The sequence below is a fragment of the Bubalus bubalis genome, chromosome 3, assembly GCF_019923935.1.
Source record: "Bubalus bubalis isolate 160015118507 breed Murrah chromosome 3, NDDB_SH_1, whole genome shotgun sequence".
Lineage (NCBI taxonomy): Eukaryota > Metazoa > Chordata > Mammalia > Artiodactyla > Bovidae > Bubalus > Bubalus bubalis.
The window spans coordinates 18,442,072-18,469,314 of record NC_059159.1 but is presented as its reverse complement, the minus strand read 5'-3'; the positions used below and the strand labels follow the sequence as shown (position 1 = coordinate 18,469,314).

General features: G+C 50.5%; 4 protein-coding genes across 7 annotated transcripts in view; 2 read left to right on the top strand and 2 right to left on the bottom strand.

Annotated features, from left to right (window-relative positions):
• EFTUD2 (elongation factor Tu GTP binding domain containing 2) overlaps window positions 1-7,425 on the bottom strand; it is a 36,762-nt gene extending 29,337 nt beyond the window's left edge. Inside the window, exons 1-2 of the mRNA XM_006045560.4 lie at window positions 7,241-7,425; window positions 4,175-4,283 (exon numbers count right to left, since the gene is read on the bottom strand). Coding sequence (XP_006045622.1) covers window positions 4,175-4,279 — 105 coding nt within the window. The 5' untranslated portion in view covers window positions 4,280-4,283; window positions 7,241-7,425. The remainder of the gene's footprint in view (window positions 1-4,174; window positions 4,284-7,240) is intronic.
• Window positions 7,426-9,797: 2,372 nt separating this feature from the next.
• FAM187A (family with sequence similarity 187 member A) lies at window positions 9,798-15,597 on the top strand. Of its 3 annotated transcripts, none has more exons than XM_044938883.1 (2): window positions 9,798-9,928; window positions 13,168-15,597. In XM_044938883.1, the coding sequence occupies exon 2, from the start codon at window positions 13,170-13,172 to the stop codon at window positions 14,433-14,435; it is 1,266 nt and encodes a 421-aa protein (XP_044794818.1). In that variant the 5' UTR covers window positions 9,798-9,928; window positions 13,168-13,169; the 3' UTR covers window positions 14,436-15,597. The 3 variants fall into 3 exon arrangements, with proteins under 3 accessions (XP_044794818.1, XP_044794816.1, XP_044794817.1); XM_044938881.1 differs by having other exon boundaries at window positions 9,815-9,951; XM_044938882.1 differs by lacking the exon at window positions 9,798-9,928 and adding an exon at window positions 10,633-10,765.
• Window positions 9,809-12,371, top strand: CCDC103 (coiled-coil domain containing 103). The gene is made up of 3 exons (XM_006045561.3): window positions 9,809-9,951; window positions 10,633-10,765; window positions 11,429-12,371. The coding sequence occupies exons 1-3, from the start codon at window positions 9,809-9,811 to the stop codon at window positions 11,858-11,860; spliced, it is 708 nt and encodes a 235-aa protein (XP_006045623.3). The 3' UTR covers window positions 11,861-12,371.
• On the bottom strand, window positions 15,166-24,546 carry LOC102409328 (glial fibrillary acidic protein). 2 transcript variants are annotated; one of them, XM_006045557.4, is made up of 10 exons: window positions 24,069-24,546; window positions 23,103-23,163; window positions 22,809-22,904; window positions 21,855-22,016; window positions 20,394-20,519; window positions 20,013-20,233; window positions 19,176-19,219; window positions 18,703-18,822; window positions 17,378-17,463; window positions 15,166-16,767 (listed from the first exon to the last, which is right to left on the bottom strand). In XM_006045557.4, exons 1-10 carry the CDS (start codon window positions 24,515-24,517, stop codon window positions 16,726-16,728), a joined length of 1,407 nt encoding a protein of 468 aa, XP_006045619.2. In that variant the 5' UTR covers window positions 24,518-24,546; the 3' UTR covers window positions 15,166-16,725. The 2 variants fall into 2 exon arrangements, with proteins under 2 accessions (XP_006045619.2, XP_006045621.2); XM_006045559.4 differs by lacking the exon at window positions 18,703-18,822.
• Between the last annotated feature and the right edge of the window lie 2,697 nt (window positions 24,547-27,243).

The following is a 27,243-nucleotide window of genomic DNA, read 5'->3' as shown; positions in this document are numbered from 1 at the left end:
AGCCCAATACTGGAGTGCGTAACCTATCCCTTCTTCAGGGGATCTTCCCAGCTCAGGAATCGAACTGGGGTCTCCTGCACTGCAGCTGGATTCTTTACCAGCTGAGCTATCAGGGAAGCTCTTCACTGTTACACACCTCTATAAAAAGTGTTTTAAAAAAAAATGTACACACCTATGTGGACTAGGAGGCTATAGGATTCTCACCCTGCTAGAAAGAGTCTGGACGAGTACAGCCACGCTGAAGAGGAACCTGACAGTATAAACACATTAAGTATATATACAACCCTATCATCAGCAACTCTGCTTCAGGGAATATAATATAACCCCCAGAAATGTTCACATGGAGCATAACTGGGTATACCCGAGAACAGCCACTGCAGTATTATCTGTGATGAGGGAAGGCTGCTGGCAGGTATCCTGGGTGATATACACCAGGGAGAATGGAGCAGCAATCAGATGCCACAAACTAGACAGACACACAGCAACAGGGATGGATCCTAAAAATACATCACTCACCACAAGACTGAGTGGCAAAAGCAAGAAACAGAATGATATAGACAACATGATACCATTTACCTACATTAAAAATACATGTGCAGAGGGACTTCCCTGGTGGTCCAGTGGCAAAGACTCTGTGCTCATACTGCAAGAGGCCTGGGTTCGAGCCCTGGTCAGGGAACTAGATTCCAGATGCCCCAAGGTCAAAGATCTCTTGTGCTACAACTAAGAGCACAGCCAAAGAAACAAAGATTGAAAAAAAGTTCAGGCGCACCTTGCAACTATACATACTTTGTAACTTCTACAGGTAAAAAAAGCATGTGTACACCAGAGTTCTTGTGGTAACAGGTATAAGAATGAAATAGAAAGGAATTCGTGAGTTCATTAAACAAGGAGAGCGCCTCGCCCAAGCCATAATACTGAGGCGCTTCAACTAGAGTAGGATTCCCTCGACCCTCTGGACTGAGGTGAAAACAAACATTGCTTAACCATTCCCCCTGCTTTTATTTTTAGTTTATGTTGTTGTTAACAGCCTCAGTGAGATCTAAGTCACATGCCACACAATCTGCCTACAGTTCAATGGGCTTCAGTATACTCACAGCTGGGTGACCATCACCACAATTAAATTTAGATTATTTACATCATGCCCCACCTAAAACCCTTGTACTCTTTAGTCATTACCCACCTAGTTCCTGCCCCCAGCTTGGGCAATCACTAATCACTCTACTCTCTCTCCCCCACAGATGCCTACCCATTCTTCAGGTCCACTTTGAATGTGACTTCCTCAGGTATTTTTCGTGGTCAATCTAGCCAGGAATGACCCTTCCTTATATATTATTACTAAAAATGTGAGTTTTTTTAAAAATTATTTTTATTTGCTGTGCCAGGTCTTAGTTGCAGAATGCAGGAGGGATCTTTGATTTTCTTTGCAGCATGAGGGATCTTGGACATCAAGGAGATCAAACCAGTCAATCCTAAAGGAAATCAACCCTGAATATTCACGGAAGGACTGATGCTGAAGCTCTAATATTTTGGCCACCTGATGGGAAGAGACACCTCACTGGAAAAGACTTTGATGCTGGGAGAGATTGAAGGCAGGAAGAGAAGAAGGGGATGACAAAGGAGATGGTTGGATGGCATCACCAACTCAATGGACATGAGTTTGAGCAAGCTCCGGGAGATGGTGAAGGACAGGGAAGTCTGGCATGCTGCAGTCCATAGCAAAGAGTCTCAAAGAGACTCACCCAGCAACTGAACAACCACATGTAGAATCTTTAGCTGGGGCATGTGAACTCTTAGTTGTGACATATGGGATGCAGTTTCCCGACCAGGAATTGAACCAGGGTCCCCTGAACTGGACGCACAGAATCTTAGCCACTGGATCACCAGAGATGTCCCTACAGACACAAGCTACTAGGACTTAAACGGTGCTTATCCTTCCCTGTATCTTATTATAAACCTTGCTTGTACTTCATCTCTCCTGGCAAGGAGCCTGTGCCAGGAGGGCATGGATACTGCCTTGGCTCCCTTCTGCATCAGGATTTCCTGCAAACAGTAAGTGCTCGACAAATACTGAATGACTTCGTGGACTTCATTTAGCTCAGTATTCAAAGATTCAAGTTCAAGAATCTTTGACTTTATATTCTGTTATCCAGTGTATTGTCTGAAATATATACCAGAATACACACACACACACACACACACACACACACACACATATACACACACCAGGATATATATATATATACACCAAGTGGCTCAGTGGTAAAGAATCCACCTGCCAATGCAGGAGACGTAAGAGATACGGGTTCGGTCCCTGTGTTGGGAAGATCCCCTGGAGGGCAACCCACTCCAGTATTCTTACCTGGAGAATCCCATGGACAGAGGAGCCTGGTGGGCTGTAGTCCATAGGGTCATACAGAGTTGGACATGACTTAGCACTGAGCATGCATCCAGTATACTGGCTTATGTCATGTGCAAATCTTATACACCTCTCTTCTCTATCTTCACCTAGGTCATTGATAAAAAGATTAAAAAGGACAGGACTAAGCATGGATGCCCAGGTTATGTCACAAGAGCTCTGGTGGTGATCCAGTAACTAACACTCTCTGGGTCCCACTGTTCAACTGGCTGGAACCTCTCCAAATTGTATTATAACTCAGTGCATTGTCTTTCCATAAGGACATCATGAATTACAGTGGGGAAAGGGAGTGAAATGAAATGAAGACCAAGGAAGCCTTCCTATTTGGGTTGAACTGGATTCGTGAGTTACTTGTATAATGAAAAATAATCTCTTTAAAATATTTTAAAAAAGAAAACTGGTTTATTAAAAAAAAAAAAAAATGCCTTGCCCAAACCAGGATACACATAATATCCACAACATACCTATGACTTATATCTAGTAATGGGATCAAGAGAAATTTATTATTTTAAAAACTCATCCTGGCTTCCTAAGTGTTCAACAGTCATCTATTCTAAAATTCCTTCCATAATTTTTACCATGGATGCATAGCACTCACTAGTCCATAGTTTCTGAAGGCAGTACCTTTTCTTCCTCTTTGAAAAGTAGGAGTTTCCCAATTCACTTTTTAGCACCATGGCCATGCCTCATTTTCTTAAGCTTACTAGCCTACCTGTGCAATGTCTCACCCACTGTCCCACCCAGGATACAATTCATCTGGGGCCTGGAGACTTGAACTCATCTAAAGGTGCGAGCTACTCCCTTTTCACCTACATGGTTTCAATTTTCTTTTTCCAGTGTTTATTCTATTTTTTCTGGTTTGAAGGACAGTTTCTCTGATGAAGAAGACAAATGGCAGTCAAGACTTTTCTCCTGCTCTTCTGCTGTCCCATTAATAGCAAGCCTCCACTGAGGAGCAGTGGGCTCATCAGTGTGCTTCTTACTCATTTTGTTCTAAACAGTGCTACAACATAAAAGCTGCCTTTGGTGTCTTCGGCAAGCCTCAAACCTTTCTGAACCTCATCCTCTGTAACTCTCCTCAAGAGGAGGCACAGGAATCTGTGTCTTCCCTTTCTACTGCTTTTATGTATTTTTTTCCTTCGTTGCTGCTCGCAGGCTTTCTCTAGTTGCGGCGAGTGGGGGCTACTCTTCGTTGTTGTGCACAGACTTCTCATTTCAGGCAGGCTTCACTAGTTGCGGCTCAAGGGCCCTTGAGCTTTGGCTCAGTAGTTGTGGCGCACGGATTTAGTTGCTCCACAGTATGTGGAATCTTCTGGGATCACTGATCAAACACATGTCCCCTGCATTGGTAGGTGATTCTTAACTACTGGACCACCTGGGAAGGCCCTATACATCTTTAAAACCTGAGTTTATGAGGGAGCTCCCAGGACAGCAGCCCTCGAAAGAGCTGACTACCTTTTCTAAGTTAGAACTATTCATGATAGCCAAAAGGCACTTCAAGCAAATGGAAGAAGAGCTACTACCTGAAGAACTAGAACTCAGAATATAAAACCACCCTACCAATGAAATTACCTTATATGCTCCTTTGGAACTTCAAGCTTTCTTAGGGGCAGTATAAGAACCAAATTAAATCATAATAATTATAAAAAGGGCAATGTTAGAGATAAATACAGGTTACTATAGGAGCACAGAAGATTCACTATTTCATTGCTTTTTTAAAAACAGAGATGAGAAAAAGTAATATATTTGTTTTACCTCATCAAGATCTTTGGTCTCTCTGCCCAATTCATCATCATCTTCATCAGAATCAAGCTCTGGTCCGATGTAATTCCCAAACTCATCATACAAGTCAGTATCCATGGTGCTAAAATTCAACAAGAGAAAAGTTAGATGCTGGTGAGGAAACACCCTGGCCTATGGTTGACCATATCCCTTCGCACACTCTCCTCTCCAGTTACATCAACCCACCAACTGCTCCTCTAAAGCCCTGTACTTTTCCCTCCTCTCTGTCCTAATCCTGTGTCTGTTCACATACACTTTGCCCACTTCTTCCCCTCCCCTCCACCAGCACTTGAACCCACGCCCCCTGCCATAGAAGCATGGAGTCCTAACCACTGGACTGCCAGGGAAGTCCCAGCCCACTTGTTGGTTTTTTTTTTTAATACTAAAAGAATTTTAAAGTACTTAAATACAGGAAGTTGCAGAAACAGTGCACATCACTTCTTCCTAAGTTATTTGAGAATAAGTTGCTGACATAATGTCTCATCACCTCCTCAGACCTTAGTGCAGGAGTTGGTAAACTATAGCCTGTGGCCAAATCTGGCTGTTCTCATAACAGCTTGGAAGGTATGATTTTTTTAATATTTTTAAACATTTGGAAAAAAAAAGTCAAAAGAATAGTATTTCATGATACATGACAATTAGTTCTATGAAACTCAAATTTCAGTGTCTATGAAAACAGCTTTACTAGAACACAGCCATACCCGTTTTTTATACTGTCTGTGGCTGCTTTCCCCTGTAACAGCTGAGGAGCTGCCTCTGAGACTATATGGCCCTCAGAGCCTAAAATATTTACTATCTGGCCCTTAATAGACAAAGTTTGCCAACCCCTGCTCTTAGTGCATGTGATTCCTACAAACAAGGACATTCTTCTATAAAACCACAATACAACCATCAAAATCAGAAAATACTGACACATTACTACACCTAATCCACAGGCCCCCATACGAGTTTCAGAAACTGTTCCACTAATGTCCGGCACAGGAAAGGACTCCATGTTTGCACCTGGCTACCATGTCTTTAGTCTCTTTCAATCTCGAACACTCCTTGGTCTTTCCTTGATTTCTATGACTTAACACTTTTGAAGATTATAGGCCAGTGAGTTTGTAGAATGTTCCTGAATTTAAGTTTGTCTGATATTTCCTCATGATTAGAGTCATTATGCTTTTTTTTTTTTGGTAAGACTATCACAGTAGTGAGGCTGTGCTCTTTTTAGTGCAACTCCTAACAAGTGGCATGTGATTTTAATCTCTTCCATCAGTGCTGATGTTAACTTAACCACTTGATTATGGTGGTGTCTACCAGGCCTTTCCACTGCATAAAGATACTTGTTTTTTCTCTGCAGTTAATAAATATTTTGTGGGCTGTCTCCACTTCAAGTATTGAAATTCTATTCAAAAAACTGTTCAAAGACCATTTCCTTCAAGTCTTCCTGGAGTCTCAATTTCTCACTCACCTATGATGCTACAGCCTTTTCTGTCATCAACGGTAGTTAACTGCACTAATTACCCTCAACAACAACTCTACAGTTTACAAGTAATAGACAACAGACCAGAGCATGGGTTACTGGTCAGGGCTCTGGAACTGGTAGACCTAGATTTGAATCCAAACTTTGTCACTTAATAACTATGATAACTATGTCACTTTAAGTAAGCTATTCACCTCTCCAAGCCTGTTTCTTCAACTGGAAAATAAAGTGATTAATTTTCATCATATAAAGCGTTATGAGAATTAAACAAAATAGGCTGTGTAAAGAATTCATCACGATTCCAGGATCAATCAATGTTAGCTGGCATTATTTTTTAGCCATTCTTTTGTCTGTTTTATTTGTATTTCTTAGTTAAAAAACTTTTTTGGCCATTCTTGAATACAGGAACCCTGTGCTCCTTGTGCCCATGTGCCAATGCCCAAGACACCACTTCACATAAGTAGGCACTGGATAAATGTTAACTGACCAGAACGTTCAATTTTGAGATACTGGTATTTATTCCATGAGGGTAATCCCTCCACCTCCTTCAGTGCCCCTTGTTGAGTGCTGACTGTGGATAAAATAGAGAATTAATAGCTCCACTACTAATAAGTAAATGTAAATTATCACAGAAACTTTCATACGCATATTCTTTTTATTTCCAAAGAGCTATCATCTCTGTGCACATTTCATTCTCTCAAGACACCTATGAAATGACTGCAGAAATTTCTATACAAGACTGTTCATGAAATAATCCAAATCATTTCTGCTTCAGGGCCATTGCACTTACTCTACTCTTCCAAAATGCTCTTCCCTTGGGCCTGTATACCTTGTTCCTTCATCTCACTCAGGTCTCTACTAAAACAGCACCTTCTCTGAGAAACCTTCCCTTGTCACTCTAAAAACTCCTCCCCCCTCCCACACTTCCCAACCCCTATTTTCAATGTTTTATTATTTTTATTAACATTTATCATTAGCTGACAAGTATCTATTCTTGTATATACAAGATATACAAGTATCTATGTATTTACCGTCACCTCTCCAACTACAGTTTAAGCAAGGACTGTTTTTGTTTGTTTTCACTTAAAAGGGTGCCTGGCACAAAACAGAACCACTTACTGAATGACGAAATGTATGGCTCCAACAAGGCACAGAGAAGACAGCTGACCTGCCCACAGTTGCACAAAACTAGTGAATTTCGGTACCAAACTTCACTGCAGCTTCCCGCTACAATGCAGGCTCTCAAAGCAACACAGAGTAACGACGGAGGGAGTTTGATAGAGAAGTGAACGCGGCACAGTTGGAAGAGAGAGTAAGATAGGGGAATAGACACTGCAAGAACGACCCCTGCCCAGGGAAAGAGTTTTACAGACGGACGACACGCAGGGAACCCAGGAATCGGTTGGGGGGGGGGGGCGGGGGCGGGCTTTCATTCTCTATCCTACTCCACGCCTCAATTTACCCATCTGTAAAGTGAACGTGGCATATAACATATAGCATCTCTTCCAGATCTGACATTTAATTTCCCATTCCACCAGAGCAAGCCTCCCCTGACGCTGACCAGCGGCACTCACCTCCCGTTGCTCAGCCCAAAACTCCCAGTCGGCCGCTGGAGACCGTGCTTCCGCCCCACGCCGCCTCACCGCCTGCGCCCGCCGTTCGGAAGGACCCCACAGGCGCCGCGGTCACGTTTCTTCCCGGGAGGGCAGCCCTCTGCCTGTGGACCAGCTCGGAGGAATCCCGGCTGCGGACACAAGAACCTGAGAAGAGGAACTGAGGGTCCCCAAACCCCGGTGTGGGCTGCTCCAAAGAAACCAAGGCCTGAGGAGGCGTGAATCTGATCAGGCGCCTCGGGGCCACCCTGACCGGGGGCCTTCGGGGCGATCACGTGGGAGGCTGTTGTAGCAGTTGCTAGGCAACCACAGCTGCTGGGCGTGGTCTACGCTGAGCTGACTTCGTCCGGCAGTATCTGGGTATCCCCAAAGAAAGAAAGGAAACCGAGGCCCCGGCTGCTGGGGTGAAGGTCAGAGGGCAGGAGGATTAAGTGTTCTAGATTTTCAGTGACTGGGAAAGGCTCAGAACTAGGCAGGAGTCAGGACACCTGAGTTCAGTTCCTGGCCAGCCCACCCTACTTCTTGGTCTTTCGCTTACCCATGTTAGGGTGGAGGGTTGGTTTTAGACCTCCTGCTTCCGTATTGGGGCTTCCGTGGTGGCTCAGACGGCAAAGAATCTGCCTGCAGTGCTGGAGACCTGGGTCAGGAAGATGCCCTGGAGGAGGAAATGGCTACCAACTCCAGTATTCTTGCCTGGGAGATCCCAGGGACTGAGGAGTTCGGTGGGGATGACTTCGCCACGTGATCTTTAGCTAATAGCTCGGAGCAGCAGTAGTAAGGTTTAGAAGGGTCTCACAGCAGTAAATGCGGATCCAAGATTAAAACTCTTATAGGTGCTCTCTCTATAGAACGAATCAATCAGCCTCAGATATGCGGAAGTTGCAGAAGTACCTAGACAGAACTAAAGAGGTTGCCCAAGTACCTAGAGATTTATGCTTCAGCCTTGGGCTGGACAGAGGGATTTGAAAACCGGAATCATTAAGCCCCTTCCTCTGTCGCGTCTGCTTGATTTCCTGCTCAATCATTGCATCTGGTTTCGGGTGGAAAGTATCTTTCCTCCTTAAAAGACATTTAAGGATGGGTGCTTCCCTGGTGGCTCAGATCGTAAAGAATCTGCCTGCAGTGTGGGAGAACCGGGTTGGATCCCTGGATCGGGAACATAACACTGGAGAAGGGAATGGCAACCCACTCCAGTATTCTTGCCTGGAGAATTCCATGGACAGAGCCGCCTTCAGTTCAGTTCAGTTCAGTGCAGTCGCTCAGTCGTGTCCGACTCTTTGCGACCCCACGAACCGCAGCGTCAGGCTTCCCTGTCCAACACCAACTCCCAGAGTCCACCCAAACCCATGTCCATCGAGTCGATGATACCATCCAAGAGCCGCCTAGTGGGCTACAATCCATGAGGTCGCAGCTGTGACAGAACAGAACGACTAATGCTTAACTTAGCAATGGGTGAATTTTTATCCCTGGGCTCAAGAATAGCTTACAGTAGTTCTAATTTTGTGTGAGGGCCTCTATCGCAACTTGTATATAGTGAGTCCTTGTGGAAATGTAAAGGAACTAAATTCTGAAATCGAAATGCTTCCTCAGCCGAAGCACCAATACTAAAATATTTTTAGAGACAGAATAAAAAAGAATGAAAAATTGCTATTTAAAACAATATGGACTGTGGCGGATTCATTTTGATATTTGGCAAAACTAATACAATTATATAAAGTTTAAAAATAAAATAAAATTAAAAAAATAAAATTTCTATAATTAAAATTTAAACATTAAAAATAAATTAGAAACAAAACAAAACAAAACAAAAAAACAATATGGATGGACCTAGAGGGTGTTATGCTAAGATGTTATAGGGTATTACAGGGTATTTTAAGACAGAGAAAGTTAAATACTGCATGATTTCCCTTATACGCGAAATCTAAAAAACAAAACAAGGAAAACAGATTCACAGATACTGAGAACACATTGGTGGTTGCTACAGGGGAAGGTAGGGGGGAGGAATGGATGAAATAGATTAAGAGGCACAAACTTCCAGCCATAAGATATATTGTTATGAGAGTGTAACATACAGAATAGGGAATAAGTCAATAATATTGTAATAACTCTTAAATTATGACAGATGGTAACTAAACATTGTGGTGATCATCTGGTAATGTATATAAATGTTGAATTACTGTGTTGTACACCTGAAACTAATATAACATTTAATGTCAATTAAATTCCGATTAAAAAATATTTTCAGAGGCAGAGAACAAAATTAAGATAAGGCACTAAATTGAGAGTCAAGACTGTTTTCGGCGACAACAAATCTTAAGTAAGACCTCACTGTGTGACTCAGCTCCCCTCTGTAAAACAGAACTAGATTTTTGTAACACCCCCCAAGATAAGTGACTAGATGTCCAGAGTGCTTTGGGGTCGTTTTGTTGGCTGGCAAAGAATCCAGATGCAAACGCCCACTGCCCTCCTTATCCCTGATATTTGTCTTCTGTTTGACATTCATTTCCTTTGCCTTCCTAGGCAGGGGCCATGAAAAGGAATGACGTCATCAACTTCAAGGCTTTGGAGAAAGAGCTGCAGGCTGCACTCATTGCTGATGAGAAGTACAAACGGGAGAATGCTGCCAAGTTACGGGCAGTGGAACAGAAGGTAGCTTCCTATGAGGAATTCAGGTCAGCTTAATGCCACTTTTCTCAGGCTTTCCTGTTCTGGTTTACTATAGTGCATAAGAGCATGCACCTGGCCTCAGACCATTCTGGGCTCAGTCTTAGCCCTACCTTCTGCTACCTGTGTGCTGCTGCTGCTGCTAAGTCACTTCAGTTGTGTCCGACTCTGTGTGACCCCATAGACGGCAGCCCACCAGGCTCCCCTGTCCCTGGGATTCTCCAGGGAAGAACGCTGGAGTGGGTTGCCATTTCCTTCTCCAATGCATGAAAGTCAAAAGTGAAAGTGAAGTCGCTCAGTCATGTCCGACCCTCAGCGACCCCATGGACTGCAGCCTACCAGGCTCCTCTGTCCATGGGATTTTCCAGGCAGGAGAACTGGAGTGGGGTGCCATTGCCTTCTCTGGCTACCTGTGTGATCTTATGCAAATAATTTTCCCTATCTGAGCCACTATTCCTCATCTGTAAGAGAGAGTAACTATTGTCATGATTAAACGTTATTGCACATAAGATTCTGAGCACGATACCTAACACATGGGAAGTGCTCAAAAGTTATCAGTTACTTTTGCTGTTGTTATTTTTCTTATATGGGTTTGCCAACAGATCCAGCCTGTTTCATGCAGAGTCCAGCCACCTCATACTTACAGGCAGCATAAGGTCCATCCCCTAATCTCTGGCCTTTGCCCATAGGGGTATCGTCCTTGCATCACATTTGAAGCCGCTGGAACAGAAGGACAAGATGGGAGGAAAGAGGCCTGTGCCCTGGAACTGTCACACTAGTCAGGGAAGGCCCTCCCAGGATGAAACCAATGAACTCTCCCTGGTAGGTGAGGCCCAGCAGGAATCTCTGCCCTCAGCCTCCTGTCCTATCTTACAACACATAGGTTTTCCTTGTGTCTCATGTAAAGCCAACGGAAACAACCTTCTGCCTCCAATTCCAGAAAGAAAAGCAACTGGTGGGTGATGAGGCCCAAACCTGCCAGATCAAGTCAGAAAGGTGTACTTGGCAGGCCCCTGTCCATCAGCCCTTGGCTTGCATTCCCAGATCACATTTGGGGTGCCCTGCCTTGGGTTATATGGTAGAGAATCTGATCCTCTGGCAGGGTTGGGAAGGAGATACAGCTTGTCAGACCCTGAACACTTGAGTTCTTTTTTCTCCTCCTGAAGTTTCCAAATACCTCCCACCCCCACCCTGCTCAGAGTGAAGTCTGACTTACACTTGTAGAACAGGGCTATGTCCACACTCATCAGTAGGAAAGTCCTGGTACAGCTGAGAATCTCACATCATGGCCTGCATATTTTCCTCTTGGGACCCTCCCTCCCCATCCCATCCCCTGTTCCTTCATCTGAAAATGAGGCCCACAGGGACTGCGGCCTTGCCAGTGCTCAGAGACCAATACCAGAGCTGAAAACCCATGGGTTCCCCTTGCTGTCACAGAGCAGCTGGAAGAGCTCTGCACTCTCTTTCCCTTCCTTTGTGACCCAGGAGAAAACGCTCTTCCAGCCTGAGACCTCAGCTGAGTTCTACCGTGACTGGCGGCGACACTTGCGTAGCGGGCCAGAGCGCTATGAGGCCCTGCTGCAGCTCGGGGGCCCGAAGCTGGGCCGCCTCTTCCAGATGGACGTGGGGTTTGGACTTCTAGGGGAGATGCTGGTGGCGCTGGCTGATCACGTGAGGCCTGCTGACCGCTGGGCGGTGCTGGGGATCCTGCACAGCCTGGCCAGCACTGGGCGCTTCACCCTGAACCTGAGCCTGATGAGCCATACAGAGAGAGACAGCTGCAGAGCCTTGTTTCAGAAGTTGCAGGCCATGGGCACCCCCAGCTCGGAGGGGCAGGGTCTGGGGGAGCAGCCGGGTGGGCTTCAGGAGGAGGAGGGTCTGCTGCAAGAGCTGCTGATGCTATACCACGTGGACTGATGGGACCATTTACCTTCAGAAGCCCCCAGTGGTCATCAGAGGCATTTTTTGATGGGCTTGGGGGCTCTGCAGGACTCTAATCAGAAACCCACACCGGATTCCCTTTTGGATTTAAAATTTTCACAACCAAAGCAGGAACTGAATTTTCACTTTTCCTCCAGCCCCTTGGGGGCTTCATATTCTGAACTTTGTAGATCTACAGGATGGTCAAGGGCCAAGCTGAAAGACTTTTGCTTCCCACCCTTAGAGCCTGCCAGTCTGCTAGCCCATGGCCCTGAGATATGGGTGAGCACCCAACCAAACACTGGTACCACCCATTGCAGCCTCCACTCAAAACAAGGAAAAACCAAAATTGTTAATCCTCCATGGTTAACAAATACTGATCTCCATAGTTCTTTTTTTTAATTGATTTTTATTGGAGTATAGTTGCCTTACAATGTTGTTAGTTTCTTCTGTATAGCAAAGTGAATCACATATATATATATATGTATGTGTATATATCTATCTATCTATCTATATATATATATCTTCTTTTTTTAGATTTCCTTCCCATTTAGGTGACCACAGAGCATTGAGTAGAGTTCCCTGTGGTATACAGTAGGTTCTCATTAGTTATCTATTTTATACATAGTAGTGTACATATGGTCAATCCCAATCTCCCAGTTCATCCTCCATAGCCCTTAAACAAGAGTATTCATCACCAGAAACCAATGAATGGACATTTAGTCAATAAATGATCAAATGCTACCTCATTTGAAGTGGAATATTTTTCTCCAGGGGCTGAGTTCCCATGCAGGTTGGGCCTGAGAAAGCCCCAAGCCTTCAGCTCAGGCCTGGCCAGCCTCCAGGTATCTTCAGATGGCCCGATGTGCAGGTGGGAGGGTTTCCTTCAACTCTCAGATTAACCAAAGGGAAGACCTTTCCACCAGGCAGGCAGGCAGGGCAGAGCCTGAAGCAGAAGTGCAGAGATTTTCCTGAACTTGTACCTGTGCCCTTGTTTCTCCTTCTGGCTTCCCCTGACCCAGTGTTCTAGAATGCTAGAGTTCTAGAAAGGGCAGAGGGAGCCAGATTCTAGAATGGTTTTCTCCTCAAGATCACATCTGGAACATGAGAAGGGCATCTTGTATGTTAACTAGGAATCAACTGCCTTGCCTATGGCAGCTTCCTCTGCAGACTGTTGCTTCTTTTCCTGGCTGCTTAATCCTTTCCTCATATAGATGCCTCCTCCCAGCAGTAATTTCTAGAAGCCCCATAGGCCTTTAGTGCCTCGGGTTTGCCCTGCCCCCTCTGACCCTTCCCTTGCACAGGCATGAACCTGGCTCACACCACTGTGCTCCTGTGGGCGTGGGGGAGCCTCCAGGCCTTTGAAATAGTGGAGAAAGAGAACATCTTTCAGAGGACCCCCTGCCCGGCTTTTCTGATGTTTGACAATGCAGCCTACCTGACCGACATGAGCTTTGAGCTCCCCTGCCCCTGCAAGCCGGAGGAGGTGTCCGCTGTTGTCTGGTACTATCAGAAGCACCTGGGCAGCAGCCACACGAAAGTGCTGACGGACTTTGATGGGCGGGTGCTGACGGAGGCAGCACAGGTGCGCGTGGGCAGCGACATGCTGGTCCGCTTCAGCATCCGCATGTTCAGCCTCTTGGTCTTCCGGGCGCAGCCGGAGGACTCCGGTTTGTATTTTTGCGGCACCCGCAAGGGGGACTATTTTTACGCCTACGACGTGGACATCCAGAGCAGTGAGGGGATGGTGGCTACCTTCAAGGACCAGGGCCAGGAGCCCTTAGAAGACGAGTACCACGGGAGCCTCCGCGTCTTCACCACCTTCTGGGAGTGGACCCCCTGCGACCGCTGCGGGGTGCGCGGGGAGCAGTGGCGTATTGGTCTGTGCTACCTGCAGAGCCCAGACCTCTCTCCCCGCTACCGCAAGATACTGCCCAACGTGGTGTCTTGCGGTTCGAGGGCTGTGCCCAGGCAGCTCAGGGCCAAGGCCAGCGACCACAACCCTGAGCTGCTGGTTCGGAGCTGCCTGATGCCCTGCGAGAAGAAGAAGAAGGTCCAGGAGGGTGTGATGGCCATCTTCAACTATGTGTCCAAAGTGGGCAGCCGGCCCTGGTTGCCCCAGGTGCCCATTCAGTTCCACCAGCAGAGGCTGGGCCATGGACTCATCATCTCCTGCCCTGGGGCCCGGCCAGAGCACGCCGTGGCCTGGGACAAGGACCACCAGTACCTCTACCGCACGCAGTACCTGAAGGGCGTCAATGGGTCCATGAGGGTGTTCATCGATCACGGCAACCATCTCCACATCCGCTTCACCCAGCTGGAAGACCGGGGCATCTACTATTGCTGGCGGCAGGGCGAGCGCATTGCTGGGTTCCGACTGGGCGTGACATCTCCAGGTCGCTACCCGGTCTCCTTCTCCGACCCCGAGACTCGGGCCGCCCTGGGGCTCATTCTGATAGGCTACATGCTCATCACGGTCATCTTTATCAGCATTCACCTTTGTCGTTGCTGCTGTTACTTATTCCGTTTTTGTCCCAACTTCTCCCCCAGGCTCTCTCGCCCCCAGCTCTGAAGACCAGCTGTGCTCAAATGTGTTTGTTAAATGGTACCAGATGCCTCTGGTTGGGGGCGGGGCATGCGAACCTGCCCCCCATTTTCGTGAGCAAGCCTGGAACCTCATCTGGGAAGCAGGGAAGCCTGAGCAGGTGGGAGATGGGGAACTGAGTCCAGGATGGAAGTAGTCGGAGTGCACGTGTCTTCTGATTTTATGCTTAGAGAAGGAAGAAGTGAACCTAATATTTATCTGCTCTCTGGTGTTGACTGTGTTTGATGTGCTTTATTTTCTTGCCTTCGTGGATTGCCAAGTGGGTGCTGTTTGAACTGAAGGTAGCAGAGAGAGGAAGAAAAGAGTTGGGGTACCTAGTATATCCTCTTTGTCTTCTTTCCCAGCCTCATCCCGGGACCATCAGGTAGAAGTGGTGAGTTTGGGAATAAAGGTAGAGACCAGTACAGGAGAAATGGGTGAGGAAAGTGGAGAGTGAGTTGAGGGCTTTCCTGACAGATGGCACCCAGCCTGGGGCTGGAGGTGAGAAGAGGAGCCAGAAGCAAAGGCAGTGGGTGCATGGGGCACCAGGGCTGGAGAGCAGAGCAGGGTTGGAGGTGGGATTTGTCATGTGGCCACTTCTGGGGATGCTGGGGGCCCCAAGATGATCAGTGATAAGAAGCAAGTTGTGTCTTGCCTGAGGCTACTTCCTGTCCTCTGCTCCAGCCTCAGCCTCCGCTGAACAGATCAGAGTCCACTCTGGGGAAGGCCACAGCAGTTGTCTTTATTTGTTGCATTTATGTCAGTGACTAAAGCCCGCAGCAATGCCCCGAAGGTTAGCAGCAGTGGGTGGCAGGAGGGAATGGGGGAAGGGTATGCAGTCAAGTCCCTCTGACTTGGACGGAGATGGGAACCCTGGAGTGGGCTTCAGAGCCCCACTTGTGGGCACTGATCATCTCATGCCCACTAGTCTCCCTGTGAACAGCAGAACAGGTGCTCAGGGTGAAAGTGTCTGCCCCAAGCTTTCCTGCCTCCAGGCTGCAGGAACACAAACCAGTGTCTTCACTCTGCATGGGCCTCAGGTTCCAAATCATAAAATAAAGTGCTACCTAAAACATGGGGAGGTGGGTATGTTTTGTATTTGACTAACAGGGGACTACAGGGGCCTTGGTTTAGGGAAGAGCAGTGATCACTGTGGGGAGAGGAGGTTGGGTGGCAACAGAGGCTTCGCCTAGCAGTGTTTCCTGGGTCAGGTGGCAGTTGCAGGGGCTCACATGCCTGGATGGACAAGGTTTACAAAGCAAGGAAAGGGCCTTGAGGGCTGGGACAAAGCAGGCCCCACTCCCATGAACAGCAGCCTCTTCCTTTCCAGTGTCAACATCTTCAAGAGGATAAGTCGCTTTCTTGATTCCCACAACCCAAAGGCCAAGTGTAACTGCTCACCCACGACCCCAACTCTGATGTCTAGCATCATCCCAAGCGCTGCCCCCACCATCTCTACCTGCTCACTCCAGCCTGTATCGGAGTCCTCCTGGGCTTGACCTCTCTGTACCCACAGCAATGGGCAAGGCCCCCTTCTACTCCCTCCCAGCACCCCTTTCCTCTGCACTTACACTATACTTCCCCCAAGCACAGAGAATGAAGCTCCCACAGGCCCACGGCATGCCCACGTGGCAGCTCAGTGGGGCTGAGGCACTCAACGCATCACTCAGGAGGCCCCTCTGCAATCTGAGCAGGCCAGGAATTCTGTCTGCTGACTCTCCCAGTTGGCAGGATAGCCCCACCTACCCTCAGACTGGTCAGAGTCAGTCTAGAAGAATAAGCCTCTGGCCAAGGCCACCTTGCCTTGGGGACTTCCTCTGCTTGTCTCAGACTCTCAGTTTTCCTCTAGCAGCTCAAGGAAACTCGAAGGCCCCATTCCCAGATACCCCCAGACACCTCCGGCTCTGGCAGCAGTTGCCATGACAACAGAAGTTCGGGATACGGAGGGCAGGGTGATTTATGAGGTCTCTCTGCCCTCCCCGCTTTCTCTCCTCCCTCCCAATTCTAACCCAAGCTGCTGGCCGTGCCCCTCCAGGCCACCCTTTGGGGTTTGTACCCTGTTAGTGTTGCTGGGTGTGGGGTGGGTGCTGTCTGACAGGCTTAATGCTGATGCAGCCTAGGGTGGCAAGCTGGCATAGAGATGGAGCAGGAAGAGGAGCAACTGGATTGGGTGGGAACTCAATTCTGGGGAAATTAACTAGCAGAGAAGGGACAGCTACCCTGACTCCTGCAGCAGATGCCTCACACGGTGGGGCAGTGACCGCCAGATGGGTCCTGCTCACATCACATCCTTGTGCTCCTGCTTGGACTCCTTAATGACCTGAAGGGGACACAGAAGGCGCCACAGTTAGGAGCTCACACAGACTCCAGGTCCACCACGGTTAGACAATGTGACCCGGGACAAGTTCCCAGCCTTCCAACTTTTCTATGATAGTAACCGGAACGCCGCCACGCGGCAGTCAGAGGGGGAAACGAGCTAATCCTGTCAAACATCTAGCAAACATCTGCCTGGCACATGCTGAGCTGCTGTTGTAAGCTTAGCTAGTTCTGTTGCTGGTACGGTGGGGAGGGGATATGCCCAATCTCCTCTTTCCATTCTTCTGCCAGGTCCCTTTCACCAAGCTGAAAGTTGAAAGTTGGAAGTGAAAGTTACTAATTTTCTTTCTCTCTCTCCCAGGCCTGCTGTGGGGGCACCTGAGTCTGAGGGTGAGAAAGGGAGAAAGAAAGCGAATCAGGACCCTGTCCCGTGGCCTAAGCATCTTGGCTGCCCTTAGTGTAGGGACTGGGGAATGGAATTATATCCGGGCTCCTTCCCCTCTTCCAGAGCCTCCCAGAGGAACTCTTGGGAGGTATGGAGAACCTTCTATATGCCAGTCTAGGCTTTCTCCCGGAGCCTGCTGGGGCCAGAATCTTGGGCCTGCCCTCCTCACCTCTCCATCCCGCATCTCCACGGTCTTCACCACAATGTTCCTCTTGAGGTGGCCTTCTGACACGGACTTGGTGTCCAGGCTGGTTTCTGCAGACATGAGGAGAGGAGGCCTCCATAAGAGCCCTAGACATCCTCTCCCACCCTTGATTTCCCCCTGAGACCCCTAATCGTGAGAACAAAAGCCGATCCAACCAGAGAAGTCCTAGGCTCTCCCAGAGGGGCTGGCAACCTCCTGAGTCCCCACGGTGCCAAGCAAGCCCTCACTGCCCTGCTTGCTGTCCTGGCCTGGCTGCATTTCAGCCCCTCTGCAGTCCCTCACCTGGCCCCTGGCTCCCTGGCAACCCAGCATCATGCCAAGGAAAGAGCATGTGGTTATTGAAGTCAGGCAGGCCAGAGCTCGAGTCCCAGCTCAGCCACACGACTCTGGGTAAGTTAATTTACCTCTTCCAACCTCAGTGTCCTCATCTGCAAAATGGGGATGCTGCTGCCTACTTCTCTAGGTGGAAGTAGTGAGTCAGTTAACTGAAATAATGTGTTTAAAACAATGGGCACGGATTCATGTTCTATACACATGGGTCCCTCTCCCATCCCTCTTCCCTTTTCCTGCTTCTCTCTGCCACTTCTCTAGGACCCTTTTCTGTCCGGCATGTGGCAGTATTGCCTCTACCTGGTCTGCTGGTTAACTCTTCTGATACTGAACTAAGCCCTAGGACATGCATAGCTAGTGTTCCTAAATTTCTAGTCCAGAAGAATTCTTTTTTCCCTCAGCTGAGAATTATTTGAGGGCCACATACAAGTAAGAAGTAATTTATTCCCCCCTGCAGAGAGAAAAATATAATATGTCACACTCACTAATGTTTAATATTAAGAGCAGGGGACATAAAACTTTATTCACTACAAGAGCAGCAGTCTAGAGGGAAATAATCCTCTGGGCTGAATTAGCCCTGAGCTGAACAACCGAGGCTCAGGGAAAGAGGAATCAGGCCAAGAGCCTGGCCGCCAGGCACCGTGAGACTCTAGGGGCCTTCCCGGTGATGGGAAGAGGTGAAACAGAAGCTGGTGTGTTTGCTCAGAGGCCCAGAGCATCTCAGCTGAGTGCCTGAGGACGTAGCACCTTGAACACCGGCCAACTCTACTACTCTAATGTACATTTACCCTGCGCCAGGTCCTGGACTGGGTGCTGAGATTGCTGGGGAAATGACATAGGGTTGGCCCTTTAGGGAAACCTGGGAGGAGGGAGCTCAAGAAGATGGGGAAAGTGGGCTTGGTGAGCTTGCTCCCTATCAAGCTGAGAAAAGCACCATGTCTAAAAGGCAGGCAGCTAACCGAGAGCCGGCGGGGCTCCATCTACAACCTTGTGAGCCTGAATTGGTATAACTTGTATTGTGAGGCTTTTGAGATGTCTTGTGACCTTGTGACTTTCCCCTTCTTTGGTGCTTTTGCCCCCTGTAGTGACAAGCAGTTAAAAAAAACACACAAACATCAAACACTCAGCTGGACAGGGATCTGCAGACAGGAGAGAGGTTAAGACCCTCACTCAGTTCTGCAGTGGAATGGGGAGTGGGCATGGGAGGAGGGACAAAGGGCAGAGCAGGACAGGAGTGGCTGCAAGCCCCACCTGGAATGCTCTGGGATGGTATGTTCTGGCTGGAAGTTGTGCCGTGAATAATGAAGGTCCCCGCAGAGAGCATTGGGCCCCTCTGCCCTGGTCCTCGGCCTCAGACCAGAAGAGCAACCCACAGGCCTGGGGGAGGGGGCGGGAATCCAACACTCTGCCCACAAAACCCTGTTCTACTGACCTCGAATCTGCAGGTTGGAGAAGGTCTGCACAGGAATGGTGATGCTGAAAGACAGCAGAAGGAGAGGGGTGACCAGCCTGCCAGAGCACATTCCCAGGCCAGATCCTGGTCCAGGGTCATCACAATAGCTTCGAGGCCCTTTTCCTTGCCAGGAAAGGCAAACCCCCATCTCTTAGCTTCTCCAGCAGCCAACACACTCCCGGGGCTGTAAGAGCTCTGGGTGTTATAAGCAAGGGGAACATCTCCATTCTAAAGAAAGTGAGTGCTCTGAGGATGACTGAGGGGAGGGGAGAGCAATGAAGAGAGTTCCCAGGAGGCAGAGGAGATTGGTCAGCAGAAAAGAAGTCCAGTCTTTGTTGGGAGGGTGGGGAGTGAGCCTTTTAGTTTGGAAGATAACCCAAGTCCTTACCCTAGGATCTGATCAACATGGGCTGAATTGAATCCATCCATTCATTCATCAGGCATTTATGAATACCAACTGTGTGTTAGGTGAGCACTGTGCTGGGCGCTGGGATAGGAGGGGGCTGGTCACGAGGCTGAATAAGACAGTCCCTGATGGGGCTTCCCAGGTGGCGCAGTGGTAAAGAACACACCTGCCAAAGCAGGAGACACAAGAGACGTGGGTTCTATCCCTGGGTCGGGAAGACCCGCTGGAAAAGGAAATGGCAACTCACTCCAGTATTCTTGCCTGGGAAATCCCATGGACACAGGAGCCTGACGGGCTACCATCTATGGGAGTCGCAAAGAGTTGGACATGTCCGAGCACACATGCACGCGTGAAGGGAGCAAGACGACTCTGGGGCGGGGCAGTAGGGCAGGCGGCCGGTCTGGGCTCACCGGTTCTCCTCGCCCTCCAGCAGCTTCCTGTAGGTGGCGATCTCGATGTCCAGGGCCAGTTTGACGTTGAGCAGATCCTGGTATTCCTGCAGGTGGCGCGCCATCTCGTCCTTGAGGCTCTGCCCCTCTTCCTCCAGCCGGGCCAGTGCCTCCTGGTAACTCGCCGCCTCCCGCACGTGGCGCTCCTCTTGCTCGCGCATCTGCCGCTCCAGGGACTCGTTCTGTGGGTGGAGCCGGACCGTTCCCCGAGGCCCCGCCCCAAGTAACTTTTCAGAGCTCCGCCCCAGCCGGTCCTTCAGCATCTGCTAAGGCTGTAGGTCTCAGGTCCCCGGGTCGCTCACCCCGTACCCCTCCTCCGCCTGCGGCCCCGCCTGTGCTCACCGTGCCGCGCAAGGACTCCAGGTCGCAGGTCAAGGCCTGCAGCTGCCGCCGGTAGTCGTTGGCCTCATGCTTGGCCTGGCGGAGCAGCTCCGCGTTGCGGGCGGCGGCGTCGTTCAGGTCCGCAAACTAGATGAGGAGAGGGCTTTATGCTGGAGGGCGGTCTGGGGCCGAATATCGCGGGAGCTTAGTGGGCCCCGGGGGGTTGGTACGCAGTCTGGAGGATCAGGGAGATGGGCCGGACGGTAGGGTTGTTTTCCAGCCCACCCCACGCCATTGGCACTGGGTGGGATTATTCACAGTCACCCGTGGCCCATGGACACAGACACTGCCACTTCTCTAGCATCTAGCTTAGTGCCTGATGAGGGAACGCATGAATGAGCAGAGGGTGTCACAGAACCCAGACTCTCCAGTAGCTCCATCCTCGGGACTGAATCCTGTCCTCCTCAGTCACACACAAGGAGCTCTGGTGAGCAGAGACCAGGTTCTAATAACCCTCTCTCCCCCAGCCTGCACAGAATCCCTCATGGCTCCATCACGCCTTAACCTGCTCAGAACTGTCACTGACTTCTGCCACTTACACTCCTCAGCTCCATGCCCTGGGCCAGGATCTCCGGGCCCCCACTTTTCTGTGCTTTATGGCCTCTACTCAGGCTGTGTCCTGCATGCCCTTCCTGAATGCCCTTTCTCTCCTCTCTTTATGTTCATAGGCTGCCAGTCCCACCTGGCCCCACTGCCCTCCCATGAAATCCGTCCTGCTCTCACAGCATATAAACCCTGCCCTGCTTTGTTCTTCAAAGACATCAGACTGAGTGACATCACATCTCCCTGATCAGACGTGTCTCTATATGCTGGGCAGAGCCTGGCATGCAGCAGATGCTCAATAACCCAGGATGCAGATGGCAGAAGCATCAAGAATGGGGCTTGGGACTTCCCTGGCAGTCCAGTGGTTAAAGCTCCACCCTTCCAATGTGGGAGGCATGGGTTTGATCCCTGGTCAAGGAACTAACATCCCACATGCTTTGAGGCATGACCAAAAAAACCCCCCAGATAAACAGTTAAAAAAAAAGAATACAGGCTCTTAAGTGAGACAGCTAGGGTTAGAAATCCAGCTCTGTTGCTTAGGAGCTGTGTGAGTTTGGTCAAATTGGTTAACCTCTCTGGACTTTAGTTCTGTCATCTATCAAAGAACAGTACCTACTTCATGGTAAGATAATCCTTGCAAAGCATAGGGCCTAAACACAAGAGTGTTGGCTAGTAGTCAATAGCAACAGATACTAATGAGTACTTATTGGAAGTAATAGTGCCTGTATGACCCTGGGCAAGTCGCCTCACTTCTTTGGTGAAGGTCAGTCACTCAGAGAGGATCCTCTCCCAGCTTCCTCCACCCTCCTTCCCTGATTCTTTTGTATGGAGCCAGAAGGGCTGCCTGGAGAAGGCAGGCTGCCCCAAAGTCAGGGCTACCTTGGACCGGTACCACTCCTCTGCCTCATGCATGTTGCTGGACGCCACTGCCTCATACTGTGTGCGGATCTCTCTCAGGGCCGCTGTGAGGTCAGGCTTGGCTACATCCATCTCCACGTGGACCTGCTGCTGGGCCAGCTGCTCCTGGAGCTCCCGCACCTCCTGGCCAGGGTGAGAGAAGGGTTGCCAGGCCTCAGGGACCAGCTGCAACTGGGGCTTCCCCCTAGCATCATGCCCTCTTCTGTCTGCCCCTTGGACACGGACACTGGCTAGGGGAGATGGGATGCTCCTAGTTGGAGGAGATGGCGTTGTCCAGCATAAGGGAAGAAGCGGGTTAGTTTGGGGGCCCCAGGGTGTCCTCCTCCCAGGCCCGGAAGTCAGGAGCGCTGGAAGCGTGTCTGTGTTCTCGTGAAAGAATGTCTGAGTCCTGTGGTGTGGGTGTGCCTATGGGTTCCTGGGTTCCCTGAGCCCATGGATTCTGAATCTATTATCTGAAGTCAGAGCTCAGTGGGGTCTTTTTTTTTTTTTTTTTTTAATGTATGGCTATCATTTCAATGGAAACAGATGGCAGAGGGAGTGGAGTCATAGAGACCAACTGTGTGACCTTAGCACATTCTTTAACCTCTCTGGGCTTCAGGGTTCTCCTCTGTGAAAAGGAGATAACACTGGAACCACCCCTATCTCACAGGGCTGTAGTGAAGAAGAATGAGGCAACAGGGCCCACTTTAAGTGGAGTGTGTGTCGAGGTGCATCTTACCAGGGGCTGGGGGTGCACTCTTCTCTGTCTAGCTCTGCCTCCCTCAGTCTCTCTCTGCATCTCTTTCTCTGTCTCTCATTTTCTTTCTCTGTCAATGTGTCCCTTTCTCTCTCTGAATATCTGTCTCTGTCTCCCCATCTCTTTCCCTCAGTTCCAGTCTCTGTGTTGGCCTTTTTTCCCCTCCTTCCCGATCTTACCTCCTCATGGATCTTCCTCAAGAACCGGATTTCCTCCTCCAGAGACTCAATCTTCCTCTCCAGATCCAGACGGGCTAGGGTGGCTTCATCTGCTTCCTGGAGCAGGGCGGGGCAAAGGGCCACTCTGACCCCAGACTCGTCTTGTCTGCTTCCTAGTCTAATCTGATCTCTCCTTTTGCGGCTGGTGGGGGGCAGGGAGAGCGCTTGGCTCTGGAGGGCTGGGCTTAGGGACTGTGTTTGGGTGGGCTGCCATCAACGTTTTCCCCCTCCCCGATCCCTCCCCACCACCCTGACCTGTCGATAGGCAGCCAGGTTGTTCTCAGCCTCCAGCCTCTGGTTGGTTTCATCCTGGAGCCTGAGGTAGGGAGACACACTCCTGGGTCTGGGCTCTTCTGACAACTATGGGGACCCCTCCCCTGATCTCCCTGCCAGAGAGATACTCCCCCACCCTCAGGACCAGTGGAGCAGAAGGAGGAGTGAGGGGCAGAAGTATTCTAGACAAAGCCTTGGCCAGAAGGATGAGCAGACAAGAGCCTGTGCTTTAAGTCATTACCAAGGTGCCTTATCAGGGTTGCTGCACCTGCTCCTGCTCACACAGGCGCTTCCACCAACCTATACTCATTCCTGCCATACACACACACACACACACACATGTCTTCTCACACTTGAAGTCACACACGCATACTCTGCCAGCTCGGCAAGGATCATGCCCCTGGCATTTCCTGTGACCTTCAGAAATGGGTTTATTAAGATCTCCACCTTACAGCTGCGCAAGTTGAAGCACCTTGACTAGGGTCGTAAGCTGGGGACAAGCAGAGTCACCTGTGTTCTGAAGCCAGGCTTACCTGCTGTCTCCCCTATTGCCTGTATCCCAGCCCAGTCCTCCTGATGCACCCCCATCTTCCCTTCCAATTCCTCCTCTAGACAGAGCTAAGAATAAGTGTGTTCCCTGTGCACAGTCGCAAGGCCCCGCAGTGAATAAAACTCAGCCTGCTAAGGTCCCTGACTGTCCACTTTCCTTAGCGGGAAGATGCTGACGGTACAGTGGCTCCCTGACAGGTTTTTGGGAATCAGATCCCCGGAAACCAGACTCTGAGCCTCGTCCCAGGCCCTCCATCATCTGGGAACAAGGATCGCCCTCCCTCCTAAAGGCAGGAAACGGGAACAGGAAGGCAGAGCCCCGCCTGAGACCTGCAGGCGCCCCCTCCCGGGACTCAGTCCTCCCGATTCAGGAGGCCCCTCTGTGGCTCCCCTCCTCACTTCTGCCTCAAGGTGCCCAGGTCCTGTGCCAGGTTGTCCCTCTCCACCTCGAGCCGGGCGCTGTTGGCAGTGAGTTGATCGAGCCGCAGGCGCAGCTCGCGCAGCTCCGCCTGGTAGACGTCGGCCAGCTTGGTGGGCTCCTTGGCCCGCAGCTGGTTGAGCTCGGCAGCCAGCGCCTTGTTCTGCTGCTCCAGGAAGCGCACCTTCTCAATGTAGCTGGCGAAGCGGTCATTGAGCTCCATCATCTCTGCCCTCTCGCTGGCTCGGGTCTCTTTGAAGCCGGAGTTGAGTGCCCCAGCCAGGGAGAAGTCCACCCGGGCTGGGAGTGGAGGCGGCATTCGAGCCAGGGACAGGCGGGTGCCGGGACCCAAGCGGCGGCCCCCCACCACCATCTCCGAGGAGGAGACATAGGAGCGGCGAGTGGCTGAGGTGACCCGTCTCCTCTCCATCCTGGCCTCACTCTGCCTGCTCCTGAGATGTGCGGGCTTTAAGGAGGAGGGGACCGGCCTGGCACGGCCCAGGCTGCCCCTGGCAACGCCCCCTGGCATAGCCTGAGGGGGTGGTGCTGGGCCACAGCCAAGCCACGGGGAGAACGCCTCTCACCACACCGAGGCCACTGTGCCCCGAGGCAGGGGCACCAGAGCATGCCAGCCTCGGTCTGGCTCCAGACAGAGCTGCTAGTGGGCAGTTCCTGGGGCCGATGCTGTGTCTGAAACCCTGACTACTGAGCAAGCAGACCCTTTCTCTGGAACCGTGGGTCAGGGAAGGGCTGGACCAGATGACCCCTTACCTGTCTTCTAACTCTTAGATCCCATGACCCAGGCCCTCCCTCAGCATTCTCCTTCCAGGTATTTGTTGGGAACTTGACGAAGAATAAACCTGTTCCCTACTCTCAGGAAACAGCCTGTGTTAGATTTCCTGACCACCTCAGTCCCAGCAGATTCCTGCCATCCTCCCCTCTAAGTGCAGGCGTCCGCATTCCTGCTGTCTCCCCATCCCCCGGAGTTTTGGGGCTGTGGGCTGGAATTAGAACCAACCCTTTGTCTAGAGGGTCAATCGAGGTCTCTATCTAGCAGTGGGGGGATGATGGAAGGAATGTGGGGCTCCTGATAGGGCCAGAGGGGGCAGGTGCTGCACTCCCAGGCCCTCCCCCCACCCCTAGGGCCACCCTGAAGCTCTGGGCTCAGCCTCAGTGGGCTCACCCCAGCCTCCTTGCACCCCCTCCCAGAGCCCAGGCCTTGACAGCTCCACAAAGCAGTTATGAATGAGCTGGCTGTCCCAACTCCCATCTTTGTCCCTGTAACATCCCATTTCCCTGGCCCCCTCTCACCTCACTCTCACAGTGAGAGTGGATTTATCTCCTTCAAGTTCCCACACATCAGGTTGAAAGGCTGGGAAAGGCTTCTGGGGATGAGTGGGTTTGGGTCCTGAGGAGCCAGTGCTTCTGAACTGGGAGCCCGGGCCCAGTGCCCTGTGGCCCCTTGAGATTTCAGATCCATCCACCCCTTCGATCTGGTTGCCTGGTGGTCCACCCAGGCCCTCAGCCCATCTGTGCCCCTGGACTTCTGGGAAGCAGGCAGCCTTTCTCTCCTGCACCACCCCCTCTTGCTGCCCACTACCCATGCCTGGCCCTCCGATCCCTTTTCCCGGGCACTTGCTGAATGGAGCCTTGTTCTCCACCACTGGTGAGGGCGTCGCTCAGCGAGGGCAGCCCCTGCAGGGGGCTGTGCTGTTTTCATCCCAAGATGCCAGCCCGTTGGGCGGGGCGCAGCCCAAGCCCCTTGCTCAAAGAGCTTCTCGGAAAGCATCTGAGGGGAGCTGGGGTGCTGCAGGGAGCAGGCTCTGTGCCCACCCTGACCATTGTGTCTGTGCCAAGGTGAGTCATTTAGTGGGCACCAGGAGAGGCCCTGGGGGGTGGCCCAGCAATGCCAGTGCTCCAGCATTGCAGACAAGGGCTGACTGCTAGTCCCCTCCCCTGCTCTCAGAGCCAGCTCAGCCCCTGAGCCCCTGTCCTAGCAATACCCCTTCCTCCACACCGGGGGAGGTGCTCTTCATTTAGGCATGTGTTATGGGCTGGTTGACGAGATTTCCCTGTTAATCTCAGGCAGAGAGAGGAGATAAACACCACTCCTAATTTTTTTTTTTTGGGGGGGGGGGGTGCTGTGCCTCGCAGCTAGAGAAGGAAATGGCAACCCACTCCAGTGTTCTTGCCTGGAGAATCCCAGGGATGGTGAAGCCTGGTGGGCTGCCGTCTATGGGGTCGCACAGAGTCGGACACGACTGAAGCAACTTAGCAGTGCCTCGCAGCATCTGCCATCTCACTTCCCCAACCAGGGATCGAACCAGCATTCCCTGCCTTGGAAGCACAGTCTTAACCACTGGACCATCAGATCAGATCAGATCAGATCAGTATCTCAGTCGTGTCCGACTCTTTGCGACCCCATGAATCACAGCACACCAGGCCTCCCTGTCCATCACCAACTCCTGGAGTTCACTGAGACTCACGTCCATCAAGTGAGTGATGCCATCCAGCCATCTTATCCTCTGTCATCCCCTTCTCCTCTTGCCCCCAATCCCTCCCAGCATCAGAGTCTTTTCCAATGAGTCAACTCTTCACATGAGGTGGCCAAAGTACTGGAGTTTCAGCTTTGCATCATTCCTTCCAAAGAAATCCCAGGGCTGATCTCCTTCAGAATGGACTGGTTGGATCTCCTTGCAGTCCAAGGGACTCTCAAGAGTCTTCTCCAACACCACAGTTCAAAAGCATCAATTCTTCGGCGCTCAGCCTTCTTCACAGTCCAACTCTCGCATCCATACATGACCACAGGAAAAACCATAGCCTTGACTAGACGAACCTTTGTTGGCAAAGTAATGTCTCTGCTTTTGAATATGCTATCTAGGTTGGTCATAACTTTCCTTCCAAGGAGTAAGCGTCTTTTAATTTCATGGCTGCAGTCACCATCTGCAGTGATTTTGGAGCCCAGAAAAATAAAGTCTGACACTTTCCACTGTTTCCCCATCTATTTCCCATGAAGTGATGGGACCGGATGCCATGATCTTCGTTTTCTGACTTCCTAATTGTTTAGCGGAGTCTGCTGCTGGGCCTGAGCAGTATCATGGGGAGGAGAATCATGAGAAGGGGGCACCCAGTGACTTGATCCTGTTGTGGTTTGGG

What these genes read in the sequence shown, in the direction of transcription:
- CCDC103 (XM_006045561.3), top strand. Translation starts at nt 9,809, where the DNA reads ATGAAAAGGAATGACGTCATCAACTTCAAGGCTTTGGAGAAAGAGCTG. An exon ending in GCTTCCTATGAGGAATTCAG is followed by an intron (nt 9,952 to 10,632) that starts GTCAGCTTAATG and finishes CTTTGCCCATAG; the next exon opens with GGGTATCGTCCTTGCATCAC. An exon ending in AAACCAATGAACTCTCCCTG is followed by an intron (nt 10,766 to 11,428) that starts GTAGGTGAGGCC and finishes TTTGTGACCCAG; the next exon opens with GAGAAAACGCTCTTCCAGCC.
- LOC102409328 (XM_006045557.4), bottom strand. Translation starts at nt 24,517, where the DNA reads ATGGAGAGGAGACGGGTCACCTCAGCCACTCGCCGCTCCTATGTCTCC. An exon ending in TGGAGCCCCGCCGGCTCTCG is followed by an intron (nt 17,464 to 18,702) that starts GTTAGCTGCCTG and finishes TCATGTCTGCAG; the next exon opens with AAACCAGCCTGGACACCAAG. An exon ending in TGGAGATGCGGGATGGAGAG is followed by an intron (nt 16,768 to 17,377) that starts GTGAGGAGGGCA and finishes TGTCCCCTTCAG; the next exon opens with GTCATTAAGGAGTCCAAGCA.